General features: G+C 41.7%; 1 protein-coding gene across 2 annotated transcripts in view; it reads right to left on the reverse strand.

Moving 5' to 3' along the window:
- The window catches only part of MGAT4A (alpha-1,3-mannosyl-glycoprotein 4-beta-N-acetylglucosaminyltransferase A), an 82,232-nt gene that overhangs the window by 42,817 nt on the left and 24,279 nt on the right, over nucleotides 1–15,136 (reverse strand). Inside the window, exons 3-4 of one of the 2 annotated variants that reach the window (XM_079792059.1) lie at nucleotides 5,949–6,089; nucleotides 4,037–4,177 (exon numbers count right to left, since the gene is read on the reverse strand). In XM_079792059.1, the coding sequence (XP_079648185.1) occupies nucleotides 4,037–4,177; nucleotides 5,949–6,089 (282 nt within the window). Of the gene's footprint in view, nucleotides 1–4,036; nucleotides 4,178–5,921; nucleotides 6,090–15,136 lie in introns of both variants that reach the window. The other variant, XM_079792058.1, reaches the window with a different exon arrangement.

Genomic DNA, 15,136 nt, shown 5'->3' on the forward strand with positions numbered 1-15,136 from the left:
ACCTGGCCCAAGCTCACCCTCTCTCAAGTGGATCACTACAACAGTCTCTTACTGAGTCCTTTCACATCTACTCTTCTTCCCACATTTTCAAAAATTTTTCTCATTGCATCAAATGTGAGCTTTGCAAAATTTAAATCTTATGAAGTCATCCTAAGTAAGTCCTGCTTAAAACCCTTCAGTGGCTTCTTTCTGCCGTTAGGATAAAAATCCAAAACCCTACAAATGGTCTGCAAGGTCCTGCATGGTAGGGGCTCAATACTTCTCTAGTCTCATCTTGTTCCATAATTCCCATCACTCTATACTTCATCTACAGTGCTGTCTCCATTTTCCAGAGCATTCCATGCTCCCTTCCTTCAAGGCTTTTGTAGTGCTTTTCTCATTTTTCTGGAATACTGTATCCTTTTCTCACATGTGGTGGAATACTGCCCCGTTCCCCAAGATGCCCATGCCCTAACTCCTGGAATCTGTGAATATATTACCTTGCGTGGCAAAAGGGGCTTTCCAGAGATGATTAAGGGTCTTCAGATAGGAAGATTATCCTGTATGACCCACGTGAGCCTAATGTACTCACAGGGGTCCTTATGAGAGGAAGGCAGGAGAGTCAGAATGAGAGGTAATGTGACAATGGAAGCAAGGGAGTCAGAGTCAGAGAGTGTTGAAGATGCTATGCTTTAAGATGAAGGAGGGGCGTGAACTAACGGATGCAGGTGATCTCTAGAAGCTGACAAAGGCAAGAAAATGGGCTCCTCCCTAAAGCTTCCCGAAGGGACACGTCCTTGTCAACACACTTGTTTTCTGGCCTTCTGACACCCAAAACTATAAGATCATAGACTTGTATTAAGTCATTGGGTTTGTGGTAACTTGTTATAGTAGAAATACAAAGCAAATACACCCATCTTTAGCAGGGAACTACATATTTTACTGATACCAGTTCAAATGTATTTTTAAAAACTTCCTTATAGTCCTTAATTAAATCAAATGTCCTTTAAGTACATTCTCAAAGCATCCTTTATGTCACCAATTAAAGCTGTAACTATGCAACTGTTTATATAATTGATTATTTAACTAATGCATTCTCCTTTGAAGTTCCACAAGATTAGGAACCTCGTCTAATTTTATATACCAAAGTACCTGGCTAAATGCCTGGCACACAGCAGGTGCTCATGGATTTTTTATTTCAGCAATTACGTGAAGAACGGCCTGCTGTCCTCTACCAACCAATGTGCCATTTTGGCAGCTACCTAAGGAGGGTCTTTCTCAGCCACCCTGCTCAGCACCGAATAGGCCCTTCCTCTGAAGACCTGTGTGTGACTCAGAGAAATGTTCTTCAGTTAGGTATCTGATCATTTCCTCTCTTCACTCTGCATTCTCTCCTTCTGAAATTCCTATTAGATACATGTTCAAAATTTTGTCTGCTCCAATTCTTTGCTGCAGTCTGGAAGAACTACACAGCTCAATTTTTCTCATCACTAATTTGACCTTCAGCTGTGTCTACTCTGATTATCAATCCATTTATGTGAAAATTTAAAATATAACCATTCAAGTAAAAACACAAAGATTTCTAGCTGATCCTTTTATAATAATCAGTTATGAGTTGACCTCTCTCTTCCCTCTAAAAATATATTATTTTTGGTCCTAGCCAAGTAGCTCAGTTGTTTAGAGTGTCATCCTAATATGCCAAGGTTGTGGGTTCGATTCCCAGTTAGGGCACTTACAATGAATGCATAAGTAAGTGAAAGAACAAATTAATATCTCTATCTCTCTATCTCTCCCTCTTCCCCTCTCTCTAAAATTAATCAATAAATAAAAATTGAGAATATTTATTATTTTAAAACTATATTATAATTACAAATTCATTTCCTTGAGTATTAGGTCATTCATGATGTCAATTTTCTGAACTACTTGGAAACCCTAGTTGTACAAGATGGCCCTTTACCCACCTGTACTTGCTTGTTCTGTGTACTGCAGCCGGCCTCTGCAAATGTTGTGGGAGGACTGAATGTGGTGGGGGTGGGCTGACAGCTTTTCCTTCTGGATGTGAGAATTCTAGAGGAGGAGGAGCTGCCTAGAGCACTATTCTCCCTCTTCAGTCCTTGAAAGGTTTAGTTTAGCTGGTCTGAGTATTGTTCCTTAATCAGTCTGACCACTGAAGAACGGGATTTTTAGCAAGAAGCACTTTTTCTTTAACTTAAAAAACGTTAAGTTCTTAGTATAAAGTCCCTAACTAGGTTTCTGGGTTCCACAAAACCCCAGAAGTTATATACAAATGTACTTTTTCTGTGTGCGTTTTTAAAGTAGACGTCTTGACAGCTTTCCTAGGCTATCCAAAGGGTTCTGTGACTCTAAGTGTTATGAACTATTGCCTAAGGGCTAAGGAGGGAAGTTTGTTTTTTAAAGTAAATGTGAGGATTTTCTTGTTTTTCTTTGAGTTGTCTTATTTTTCTATTTCCCAAATATAGTGTCAGCTTGATAAGAATATTAACGGGCCCTCCCCGGTTTGACTCAGTAGATAGAGCATCGGCCTGTGGACCAAAGGGTCCCAGGTTCGATCCCGGTCAAGTGGATGCAGGCTCCTTGGGCCCTGGCCCTGGCCCTGGCCCTGGTCGGGAGGCAACCAATCAATGTGTTTCTCTCACATCAATGTTTCTCTCTGTCTTTCCCTCTCTCTTCCACTCTCCCTAAAAACTCAATGGAAAAATATCCTCGGGTGAGGATTAACAACAACAACAACAACAAAAATAATGTTAACTACAGGAAAGCTGGTTGGCCAAGACTTCATTTTATTTAAGATGGATAAAGTTATAAGCAAATGGATGGAATAAGTATCTTCAAAAGGAACAGAATGTCACATTCATAAAATAAAAACAGACTACTATAAAAGAATATATTTGTGATTCTACAGTTTTAAATAACTTTAAAAACACTTGTACTTTCCTTCAGTATTTTTATTAATGATTAATGAAGTCTAAACCAACAAATTCACTAAATGGTTTAAGGCATCTACCTAAACAGTGATTATTAAAGGGAGAGATACAATTATCAACTTCAGAAATAATGATCAATGTTCTAAAAAAATACTTTTGAGTATGCTACACATTTCCTTAGTCTTTGTTTATCTACTACCTTCTAAAAAATATTTCTTAAATTGTAAATATTTCTTAAATCATAGTCTGAACACATTCTTTTAAGAGTTATCACCTTCTCTGGAAGACAGCAGCCTGCTTCTGCAAATGCTGAGGGAGGGTCAGGATATGGATTAATTTTAATATTCAAAATAAAAAATGAGGATGTGAGGGCAATCTGGCTGCGACATCTGTCACCCCATTGATCGCCAGGGTTGATTCGGCTGCTCTGGCTGGCTAGGCGGGTGTCCCCCTCCTCCCTCACCGATCCATGTGCGTCCCTCCCGAAGCTGCGCGCTCGGTCGGTCGAAGAGGACGGACTTCCCCCCAGAGGAGAGGACCGGTCTTCGGTCAAGGGTGTACGAGTAGCTGCGCTCCCCTGCTAGAACCTCCAAACAAGCTCTCAAAATAAAAAATGACAAAGATTTTACCATAGCTGGTTTGGTTCAATGGTTAAAGTCTTGGGTTTGATTCTGGTCAAGGGCACGTACCTAGTTGCAGGCTCCATCCCCAGTCCTGGTCGGGGTGCGTGCAAGAGGCAACCAAACCATGTGCCTGTCTCACATCAATGTTTCTCTCTCTACTCCTTCCATTCTCTCTAAAAATCAATGGGGAAAAAATATCCTCAGGTGAGGATTAACAACAACAAAAAGACAAAGGTTTAAACATTTTTCTGCCCAGAGATGGAGCTTGAACTAGATTTCTCATTATCCTTTTCAGCTCTACTAATCTGGTCTATGGAGAAAAATGTCCAACTCCTCTCAGCATAAACTTTAGAATGAGTCCTAAGTTACTATGCACAGAAAAATAATTTTTATTCTTTGACCTGCCAAACTTCTAACAGACAATGTAATACTCGAATACACACATTGAGACTAGCAATACAACCACAATAAGAAACCAAATAAACATACCTCCTGTTCTTCCATTACCAATCTGCACAGCAGGTTGAAGGCTTCCTTCATTTTGCAATAAATGAGGCAAATGATAATAAATACTTGGCACGTGGAGAGATTTTTTGCCTGTTAACTCCTTTAATAACTTTAGGGTATTATCTGAAACACAGAAGTGTAATTATTGCACAAGACACCTTACCTACAGATGTTGCAGTTTTTACAAATATAGCAGTAAAATTTATGAAAACTAGAACTAAAGAATTTTCTTTCCTAATTTCATACTTTGGTGAATGGGATCTCCATTTGAATTGAAAAAGATGCTTTTGCAATAAAATTAAATAATGATATTAAATTTTGGTGATAATGTGATAAATGTTTCAGCTATTCAGAAAAACATCAAAAACCCTGAAACACCTCTGTCCTGTTATTCAATAACTTCCCTTTTAGGAATTTAACTTTTATGCATTCAATGAATATTTAGTGATTATCTATTTTGTTGCAGCCACTGTGCTGTGTGGTTAAAAATGAATGGTCATCAAAAACATAAATCTTGTTTTTAAGAAAGGCATAATCTAATGAAAATAACTTAAGAGCTACCAGAAGTGTGATTGATTAGTATGCAAAGATGTTTATCACAGAGCTATAAACTGGGGCAGAAAAATCACTAAAAAAAGTCTATTTGCCTAATTATTAGAAAGTGTTTAATATATTACAGTAAATGATTAGCTGACAAGTTATACAGCCATTAGAAATGGTATTTTTGGAGAATATTCAATGACATAGTAAGTTCTAATACATAATTTCAAGAGTAAAAATCAGGCTATAACAATAACAGTTTTGAAGAAAAATATTCATAAAAAAAGACTAGACAGAAACAAAAAAAAGTTAACTGAAATCATTTGGCAGAAAACTTATGATTTATTTTTATTATCTATACCATTCCATACTTTTATTTTAATGTTATTATTTTCTTAATCCTCACACGGATATGCTTAGAGAGAAGAAGGAAGGGAGGGAGAGAGAGACTGATGTGACAGAGAAACATCAATTGGTTGCCTTCTGTATGTGCCCAACAGGGATCGAACTTTGCAACCCAGGTATGTGCCTTGACCAGGTATCGAACCAGCAACCACTCAGTACGCTCAACCAACTGAGCCACTCTAGCTAGGTTACCATTCCATAATTTAAATGTTACTGTGCCATAATACAATTTCATAATCAGAAGGGAAAACGATTAAGCAGGAAATTTTTAAAGTAAGGTAAGGTAGTGAATCTTAAGACAAGAGAAATTAATGGTAAAGGATTAGAACGGATTATGCTAAAAGTACATTAATCTTGAAATAGTATGTAAATTTTAAAGCAACTGATCATACACATATATCAATTTGATTATTAGAATAAGAATGGTACAGAAACAGAGAGATGATTGGCACTAATCATATTCTAACCAGAAGTTCTCAGAGAAAAAAGTCAAATATCTCTAAAAGTACCCATTATAAAACTTAATATTGTTTTTCTTATAAGTCAGATCTAAGAGCATGAATTGGTTCAAAGAGCTCAAAGATTCTCCAGAGTCCATGTGAGGTCCACACAAGTCACAACATAAACATGTATAAATGCAAAGTTACATTTTTATCTCATTTTGAATATGATTTTAAAAACATAAAAACACTATTATCAATGAAACCTGCACAATTAAATTTTAACCCATTAATTACTCTCTTAAATTAATAAAAACTGCTTTATAATTTACCGTAATAGAAAATTTTCTGTGATGATTAATCTCTCTAAAAAGAGTAACAAATGTTGGCTGATAAGCTAACTCTATAATTTTCAAATAAAATATTTCACATAACCCTCTGAAAATATAATCTTCTTATAAAACTAAAAATATACTTTTTACCTGAAAATGTATTCAATGTATCCTTACTTCCATTTGTCTCTGCTCCTACACGCCTGAACTGCTGTACAATGGCACTTAATTCAGAAGAGCGCTGTGAGATTCTATGTTCAGCTATCCGAAGACGTTCTTTCAAAGCAAGAAATTCCCGTTGATAAGCAATCAGTTTTTCTAGAAGCAAACCCAAAAGTTATTAGTGTATTTCTAAAAAAAATATAACAAACAACATAAAACAGAACTGAAAATAAAAAGGATCCCTGATGTGTTACATAACAAAGCACCATTAAGTGTGCTCTTAGTATCTGTCAGAATGTGAGTACTTTAGAAATTAAAAGATAGGGAGAAAAAGGCAAAAATTTTTAAAATTAACACTTCAAGAATAATACTAACATCCTTTCTCAAAAGGTACAAACAACTGTAAAGATGTAAAGAGACAGGGATGAGGCATTGAAACTGATGATAATGTATCTAACTAGAAGCCCAGTGCACGGATTCGTGCACCGGTTGGGTCCCTCGTCCTGGCCTGAAGCGATCAGGCCTAAACCAGCTCTCTGACATCCCCCGAGGGGTGCCTGATTGCAAGAAGGTGGTTCTCGGGTGACACACCCTGGAATTGGGCTCCCTCCTCTCTGGTTCCGGGTGCTTAACCCAAGAACCGCAACTGCCAAGTCACCGCAGCTCAGCAGTTCCTGCGCTGAGCATCTGCCCTCTAGTGGTCAGTGCACATCATAGCTACCAGTCGGACGGCTGAATGGTTGGCCAGTCACTTAGGCTTTTATATATGTAGATGACATCATGAATATAACCACTTATATAGCATAATTATTAATTTCCATAGGCTAAATGTTTCCTCCGTACTTCCTATTCTGCAAAGATTTCCCTAGGCCAGACTTCTGTCACATTCCTGATCCCTAAAAACTTAATCAGGTAAATGTAAGATGATCCTAGTTGAAACCCATTCATTTTATTTTATTTTTATTTTTTATCTTTAGCTGGCTGGCTTCACTCTTGTCTAGTTCAATACACTATCATAATAGTCTTTTTTAAAGAAATCTTTACTGTTGAAATACACTAACCCTCAATACACTCTCATAATAGGTATAGTCTTTTTAAAAAAATATTTATTGTTGAAAGTATTACTTATGTCCCCCGTTTTCTCCCACTGCCCCTTATAGCCTGCCCTTACACCCCACTCCAGGCCTCCACCACCCTATTGTCTGTGTCCATATATGCATACAAGTTCTTTCATTGATCACTTCCCACCCACCCACCCACCCACTCCCACCTTCCCTCTGAGATTCAACAGTCTTATTCCATGCTTCTGTGTCTCTAGATCTATTTTGTTCAACCGTTTATTTTGTTCCCTAGATTGCACAAATAAGTGAGATGATGAGATACTTGTCTTTCGCTGACTGGCTTATTTCACTTAGGATAATACTCTCCAGTTCCCTCCATGCTGTTTCAAAGGGTAAGAGATCCTTCTTTTCTATTGCTACATATACCATGGTATAAATGTCCCACAGCTTCTCTATCCACTCATTTACTGATGCGCACTTGGGCTGTCTCCAGATCTTAGCTATTACAAATTGTGCTGCTCTGAAGATAGGGGTGCATACATTCTTTCTGATTGGTGTTTTGGGTTTCTTAGGATATATGCCTAGAAGTGGGATCACTGGGTCACATGGCAGTTCCATATTTAATTTTTTATGAAAGTCCATACTGTTTTCATAATGGCTGCAAGTCTGCATTCCCACAGCAGTGTACTGGCATTTCCTTTTCTCCACATCCTCGCCAGCACTTGTCATTTGTTGATTTGTTGATGGTAGCCATTCTGACAGATGTGAGGTGATACCTCATTGTCATTTTATTTTGCATAGGTGACTTCAAGCATTTTTTCATATGTCTCTTGGCCATCTGCATGTTCTCTTTAGAGAAGTGTCTATATAGGTCCTTTGCCCATTTTTAATTGGATTGTTCATCTTCCTTTTGTTAAGTTGTATGAGTTTCTTATATATGAGTTATATATTTTGGAAATTAATACTTTATCAGATGTATCATTGCCAAATATGTTCTCCCATACAGTGGATTCGCTTTTCATTTTGTTGATGGTTTCTTTTGCTGTGCAGAAGGTTTTTATTTTGCAGTCCCATTTGTTCATTTTCTCCTTTGTTTCCTCTGTCCTAGGAGATATATCTGCAAACACATAGCTATGAGAGATGTCTGAGATTTTGCTGCCTATGGTTTCTTCTGGGATTTTTATGGTTTCACGTCTTACATTTAAGTATTTTATCCATTTTGAGTTTAATTTGTATATGTTGTAAGTTGGTAGTCTAGTTTCATTTTTGTGCATGTACCTGTCCAAATTTCCCAACACCATTTACTGAAGATACTGTCTTGAATCCATTGTATACCCTTGCCTCCTTTATCAAATATTGACTGAGCATAATAGCTTGGTGATTTCTGGGGTCTCTGTTCTTTCCCATTGAAATATATGTCTGTTCTTGTGCCACTATCAAGCTGTTTTGACTACAGTGACTTTGTAGTATAAGGTCATATCTGGTATTGTGATCCCTGCAACTTTGTTCTTCTTTCTCAACACTGCTGAAGCTATTAGGGATCTTTTTGGTACCCATATAAATTTTTGGAGTATTTGTTCTAGATCTGTGAAATATACTGTTGTTAATTTAATAGGGGTTGCACTGAATCTAATGGACATTTAAATGATATTAATTCTACCAATCCATGAACACAGTATATTCTTCCTCTTGTTTATATCTTCCTCTATCTCACTTTATCATCATCCTGTAGTTTTCCGAGTACAACTCTTTTACCTCCTTGGTAAAGTTTATTATTAGGTATCTTAATTTTGTTGTTGCTATGGCAAGTAGGATTATTTGTTTAGTTTCTGAGCATTCATTACTGGTGTATAAAAATGCCATCTATTTCTGGGTGTTAATTTTATATCCTGCTACATTGCCAATACTAGTGCACGAAATTCATGCATATTAAAAGGGGATTAATTATAGAGGAAATATTTTAATATTGCTATTTGCCCTTGCTCTATAGTAAAAGTGTCAGAGATGAAAGAAAATTAGTAAAATGCATATGACAATCTTCCTCCTGTCAGAGTCTGGGGTGCACCACAGAACCAGAGTCAAGTCCCCACCCACCCACGGCACCTCAAAATTGTGCGAGACCCAGACCCAGCCAGTTCCACCACCATTGGGCAAGACCCAGACCTGGCTGGCCCCACCCCATCAAGCCCTGCCAGCTGGGGAGGGGGGGGGCGCAGCTTCAGGCCCCCTGGCCCGGTGCCAGGTGCGGGACGCAGCCCCAGGTCCCCCGTCAAGCCTTGCTGGGTGGGGGGCGCAGCCTCAGGTGCCCCAGCACCCCCTCAGGGCCAGGATGGGGGGCATGGCCTGAGGTCCCCCGGCCCGGTGCTGGGAGGGGGGCACAGCCTCAGGGCCCCCGTCAAACCCTGCCTGGTGATGAGGGCACAGTCTCAGGTCCCCTGTCAAGCCCCGCTGGGCAGGGGGCGCAGCCCTCAGGTCCCCCAGAACACATCGGGTGGGGGGCACAGTCTAAGGTCCCCCAGCACACCCTCAGGGTCGGGCCAGGGGGCACAGCCAGAGGTCCCTCAGCCCGGCGCCAGGGCGGGTGGCGTGGCCTGAGGTTCCCCAGCCCAGCACTGGGGCGGGGGGCGCACGCCTTGAGGTCCCCCGTCAAGGCACTGGGCGGAGGCTACAGGCTCAGGTCCCGTGCCCCAGCCCAGCACCACAGAGCCTCAGGTCCCTGCTGATTGCTCCTTAAGGCTCATTACAGGAACTCAGCCTCCGCTGTGGGTGCAGCCATCTTTGTGATGGTGTAACAGTCAATTTGCATATTCCCTCTTTATTACATAGGACTAGAGGCCTGGTGCACAAAATTCATGCATGGGTGAGGGGTCCCTCAGCCCGGCCTGCACCCTCCCCAATCCGGGACCCCTAGGGTCATGTCCGACTGCCGGTTTAGGTCCCTCTCACAATCAAGGACTGCTGGCTCCTAACCGCTCACCTGCCTGACAGCCTGATCGCCCCTCACTGCCCCACTTGCTGACCTGGTCACCCCACGCAGCCTGCTTTTCGGTCATTTGGTCGCCCCTCACTGTCCCTCCCGCTGGCCTAGTCACCCCATGCAGCTTGCTGTTCAGTCATTTGGTCGCCCTTCACTGCCCCCGCTGTCGGCCTCGTCACCCCACACATCCTGCTGTTCGGTCCTTTGGTCGCACCTCACTGGCCCCCCTGCCGGCCTGGTCGCCCCACGCAGCCTGCTGTTTGGTCGTTGCGTGAGGGCATCCCAACCAATTTGCATATTACCCTTTTATTAGTACAGATAGCTAGAGACCTCGATACACCACTTTCAATAATGGATGGAACAACTAGACATAAAGTTAACACACTTGAAAAGTACTGTAAACGAGCTGGAGCTGACATTCATCTATAGAACACTCTACCCACAACAACAGAACATACATTCTTCTCGCTCTGGCTGGTGTGGCTCAGGTGCTTGAGCATCGACCTGTGCACTGAAAGTTTAACACTTTGATCCTAGGTCAGGGCATGTTGGGGAGGCAACTGCTTGATATTTCTCTCTCACATCGATGTTTCCTCTTTCCCTCTTCCTTCCTCTTTCTAAAATCAAGAAAAACATTTTTAAAAAGAAACAATAGAAAAGATCAATAAAACTAAGAGCTAGTTCTTTAAAAAGATAAACAGAATTGACAAACCTTTAGCTAGACTCACCAAGAAAAAGAGAGGGCTCAAATAAAATGAGAAATGAAAGAGAAGTCACAACTAATACTACAGAAAAACAAAAGATCATAAGATACTACAATGAACAATTATATGGCAACGAATTGGACAACCTAAAAGAAATAAATTCCTAGAAAAATACAATGTTCCAGACTGAACCAAGAAAAAAATATAAAATCTAAATAGACCAATTGAACTAAAAAGATTGAATCAGCAATAAAATAGAAACCTCCCAACAAACAAAAGTCCAGGAACAGAGGGCTTCAGTGATGAAATCTACCGAAAATTAAAGAAGATTTAATACCTGTCCTTCTCAAATTCTTTCAAAAAAAACTGAAGAGGGGGGAATGCTTCAAAACTCATTCTACGAGGACAGCATTGTGCTAATACCAAAACTAGAAAAAAGATACTATCAAAACAGAAGAAAATCACAAGCCAATATCCCTGATAAACATGGATGCAAAAACCCTCAACAAAATATTAGCAAACTTAATTCAACTAACTGTACATTATAAGGATCATATACCATAATCAAGTAGGATTTATTCCAGGGATACGAAGATTATTCAACATTTGCAAATCAATCAACAGGATATATCACATAAACAAAAGGAAGGATAAAAACTCATCTGCTCCTCAATAGATGCAGAAAAAGCATCTGGCAAAATTCAACATCCATTCATGATTTTTAAAAAAATCTCAATAAGTGAGTATAACAGACATATTTCATTATAATAAAGGCCATATATGACAAACCCACAGCTAACATCACAGTCAATGGCAAAAAGCTGAAAGCTTTTCCTCTAAGATCAGGAACAAGACAAAGATGCCCACTCTCACCACTTTTATCCAACATAGTACAACAATTAGTACAGCAAGAAAAAGAAATAAAAAGCATCCAAATAAAATAAAAAAAAGGAAATAAAACTGTCATTATTTTCAAATGCCCTGATACTGTATATTGAAAACTCCACCAAAAAAAAAAAAAAACAACAACAAAAAAAACAACACAACCTGTTAGAATTATTTTATTCAGAAAAGCTATACAAAATCAATATACAGAAATCTGTGGCATTTCTGTTGGGAGGTTTTTATTTATACACCAATAATGAACTACTAGGGAGAAAAATTAAAAACAATCTCATTTACAATTGTGCCAAAAAGAATAAAATACCTAAAAATACCTTTAACCAAGGAGGTGAAAGACTGGTACACAGAAAACTATCCTATATAATAAAAGGGTAATATGCAAATAGACCAAACAGCAGAACAATCAAACAAGCAATCAAAGTGTAATATGCTAATGATATGCTAAGGCTGCTCAATCGCTCGCTATGATGTGCACTGACCACCAGGGGGCAGATGCTCCGACTGGTAGGTTAGCTTGCTGCTGGGGTCCGGCTGATTGGGACTGAGTGAGATGGGCCAGACATCCCTGGAGCCCTCCCTCGGTCCCTCCACGGCCCGATCATGCACCAGTGGGGTCCCTCAGCCTGCCCTGCACTCTCTAGCAATCCAGGATCCCTCGGGGGATGATGGACAGCCACCTTCAGCACGATCCCGCAGGCCACTCCCTTGAGAGGGCGCCAGAGGCAGGGCTCATGGCTGGCGAGTGCTGCTGCAGCAGTGTGAGCCTCTCCCGATCAGAACTGATTGGGTGCGAGCCTGTGGCAAGCACAGTGGGGCCAGGATGAACGGGAGCAGCAGGTAGGAGCTGCAGGCAGCGTTGGACTGCGGGTTTCAGCCTGATCCCTGCAGGCCACCTAGAGGGACCCCACCCGTGTAAGAATTCATGCACCAGGCCTCTAATAAGACATAATGAAATTGATGACACAAATAAATGGAAAGATATTCTGTGCTCATGGATAGTAAGAATTAATATTATTAAAATGTCTATACTACCCACAGCACTCTACAGATTTAGTGCAAATCCTACCAAAATTCCAAAGGCATTTTTCACAGAATTAGAACAAATGATCATAAAATTTGTATGGAACCACAAAAGATCCCAAATTCCCATAGTAATCTTGAGGGGGAGAAAACCACAAAGCTGGAGGTATCATGCTCCCTGTTTCAAACTATTTTACAAAGCTATAGTAATTAAAATAGTATGACATTGGGTTCAGTGGTAGAAGCAATGACCCATGCACCAAGAGGTCACTGTTTTGATTCCTAGTCAGGGCACTTGCCTGGGTTGCAGGTTCAGTCCCCAGTGGAGGGGGGGGGGGGGGTGCAGGAGGCAGTCAATCGATGATGTTTCTCTCTCATTAATATTTCTACCTCTCCCTCTCCCTTTCTCTCTCTCTCAAATCAATAAAAACATATTTTTAAAAGTATGACAATGGCATAAAAACAGATACATATAACCATGGAACAGAATAGCCCCCAAATTCGTGCACGGAGGGGGGTTGTCCCTCAGCCCAGCCTGTACCCTCTCTAATATGGGACCCCTAATGGGATCGGGCCTAAACGGGCAGTCGGACTTCCCTCTCACAATCCAGGACTGCTGGCTCCCAACTGCTTGCCTGCCTGCCTTCCTGATTGCCCCTAACCGCTTCTGCCTGCCAGCCTGATCACCCCCTAACCACTCTGCTGCCAGCCTGTTTGCCCCCAACTTCCCTCCTCTGCCGGCCTGGTCACCCCTAACTGCCCTCTCCTGCAGGGTTGATCACCTCCAACTGCCCTCCCTTGCAGGCCTGGTCCTTCTCAACTGCCCTCCCTTGCAGGCTGGGTGCCTCCCAACTGCCCTCTCCTGGTGGCCATCTTGTGTCCACATGGGGGCAGGATCTTTGACCACATGGGGGCAGCTATATTGTGTGTTGCAGTGATGATCAATCTGTATATTACTCTTTTATTAGATAGGATAGAGGCCTGGTACAGGGGTGGGGGCCAGCTGGTTTGCCCTGAAGGGTGTCCCGGATCAGGTGGGGTTCCCTTGGGGTGTGGGGCGGCCTGAGCGAGGGGCCTGTGGTGGTTTGCAGGCCGGCCACGCCCCCTGGCAACCCAAGGGGAGGCCCTGGTATCTGGAATTTATTTTCCTTCTACAATTGAAACTTTGTAGCCTGGAGCGGAGCCAAGCCTGGGGCTCCCTCCGAGGCCGGCAGCCATTTTTGTTGGGGTTATAATTGAAACTTTGTTGCCTTAAGCGGGTGGGCCCAGCCAGGGTGTGCGGAAAGCTTTGCTTCCCCTGTTGCTGGCGGCAACCCTGGCCTGCTCTCTCAAGCTCCATTCTGCCGCCATTTGTTTGAATTTGTTTACCTTCTATAATTGAAACTTTGTAGCTTGAGTGGAGGCTTAGGCCTGGCAAGGGCAGGCGGAAAGCTTAGCTTCCTCTGTTACCTAGGAAACCTTGCTCTCTGTGGCTGTAGCCATCTTGGTTTGGGTTAATTTGCATGCTCGCTCTGATTGGATGGTGGGCATGGCTTGTGGGTGTGGCTTGTGGGTGTGTCGGAGGTATGGTCAATTTGCATATTTGTCTATTATTAGGTAGGAGATATATATATATATATATATATATACACACACACACATACATACATACATACATACATACTAGAGGCCCAGTTCATGATTGAATCATGCACGTATAGGGTCCCCTACACGCTTTCGCTTTTCGCGGTGGAGCTGGGTGCCGGTCCGCTGGTGCACCAGGCCTTTCAGAAGCCTCCGGCTCGGCGGAGGCTTCTGAAAGGCCTGGTGCCGGAGCAGACAGGCACCCAGCTCCCACACTTTAGATGGTCCTTGGCCGCTGAGGGGGGCTACCCTGCCGTTGAGAGGCGCAGCTGGGTATCCGCGGCAGGCTCCCTCAGCAGACTCCCGCCCCCTGTGCCTCTCAACAGCAGGGTAGCCCCCCTCAGTGGCAACGGATCCGTGCCTCTCAATGGCCGAATAGGCCACCCCGAGTCCCGCCCCCCAGCCTCCCGCCGCCCAATCGTGGGCGTAGCGGAGTGATGGTAATTTACATGTTACTCTATTATTAGATAGGATATATAAAATTAATTTACAACAAAGAAGCCCAGAACATATAATGAGGAAAGAACAGTCTCTTTAATAACAAAAATTAAAAGTAGAATTGCATATGATCCAGCAATTTCACTTCTGGGTATTTACCAGATGAATATAAAAATACCAATTTGAAAAGATATGCAGTAAGTCTCCCCTTATTGTGGTTTCATTTTCTGGAGTTTTGGTTAACTATGGTCAACCACAGTCCAACAATATTAAATGAAAAATTCCAGAAATAAACAATTCATAAGTTTTAAATTGTGCGCTGTTCTGAGTAGCATAATGAAACCTTGCACTGTCCCACCTAAGACATAAATCATGTCCAGCATCTCCATGCTGTATATGCTGCCTGCCCATTAGTCACTTCGAAGCTGACTTGGCTATCTGATGGACTGCTGCAGTGTCACAACGCCTATGTCATTC

This window comes from Cnephaeus nilssonii (genome assembly GCF_951640355.1).
Source record: "Cnephaeus nilssonii genome assembly, chromosome: 15".
In the NCBI taxonomy this organism is placed as follows: Eukaryota; Metazoa; Chordata; class Mammalia; order Chiroptera; family Vespertilionidae; genus Cnephaeus; species Cnephaeus nilssonii.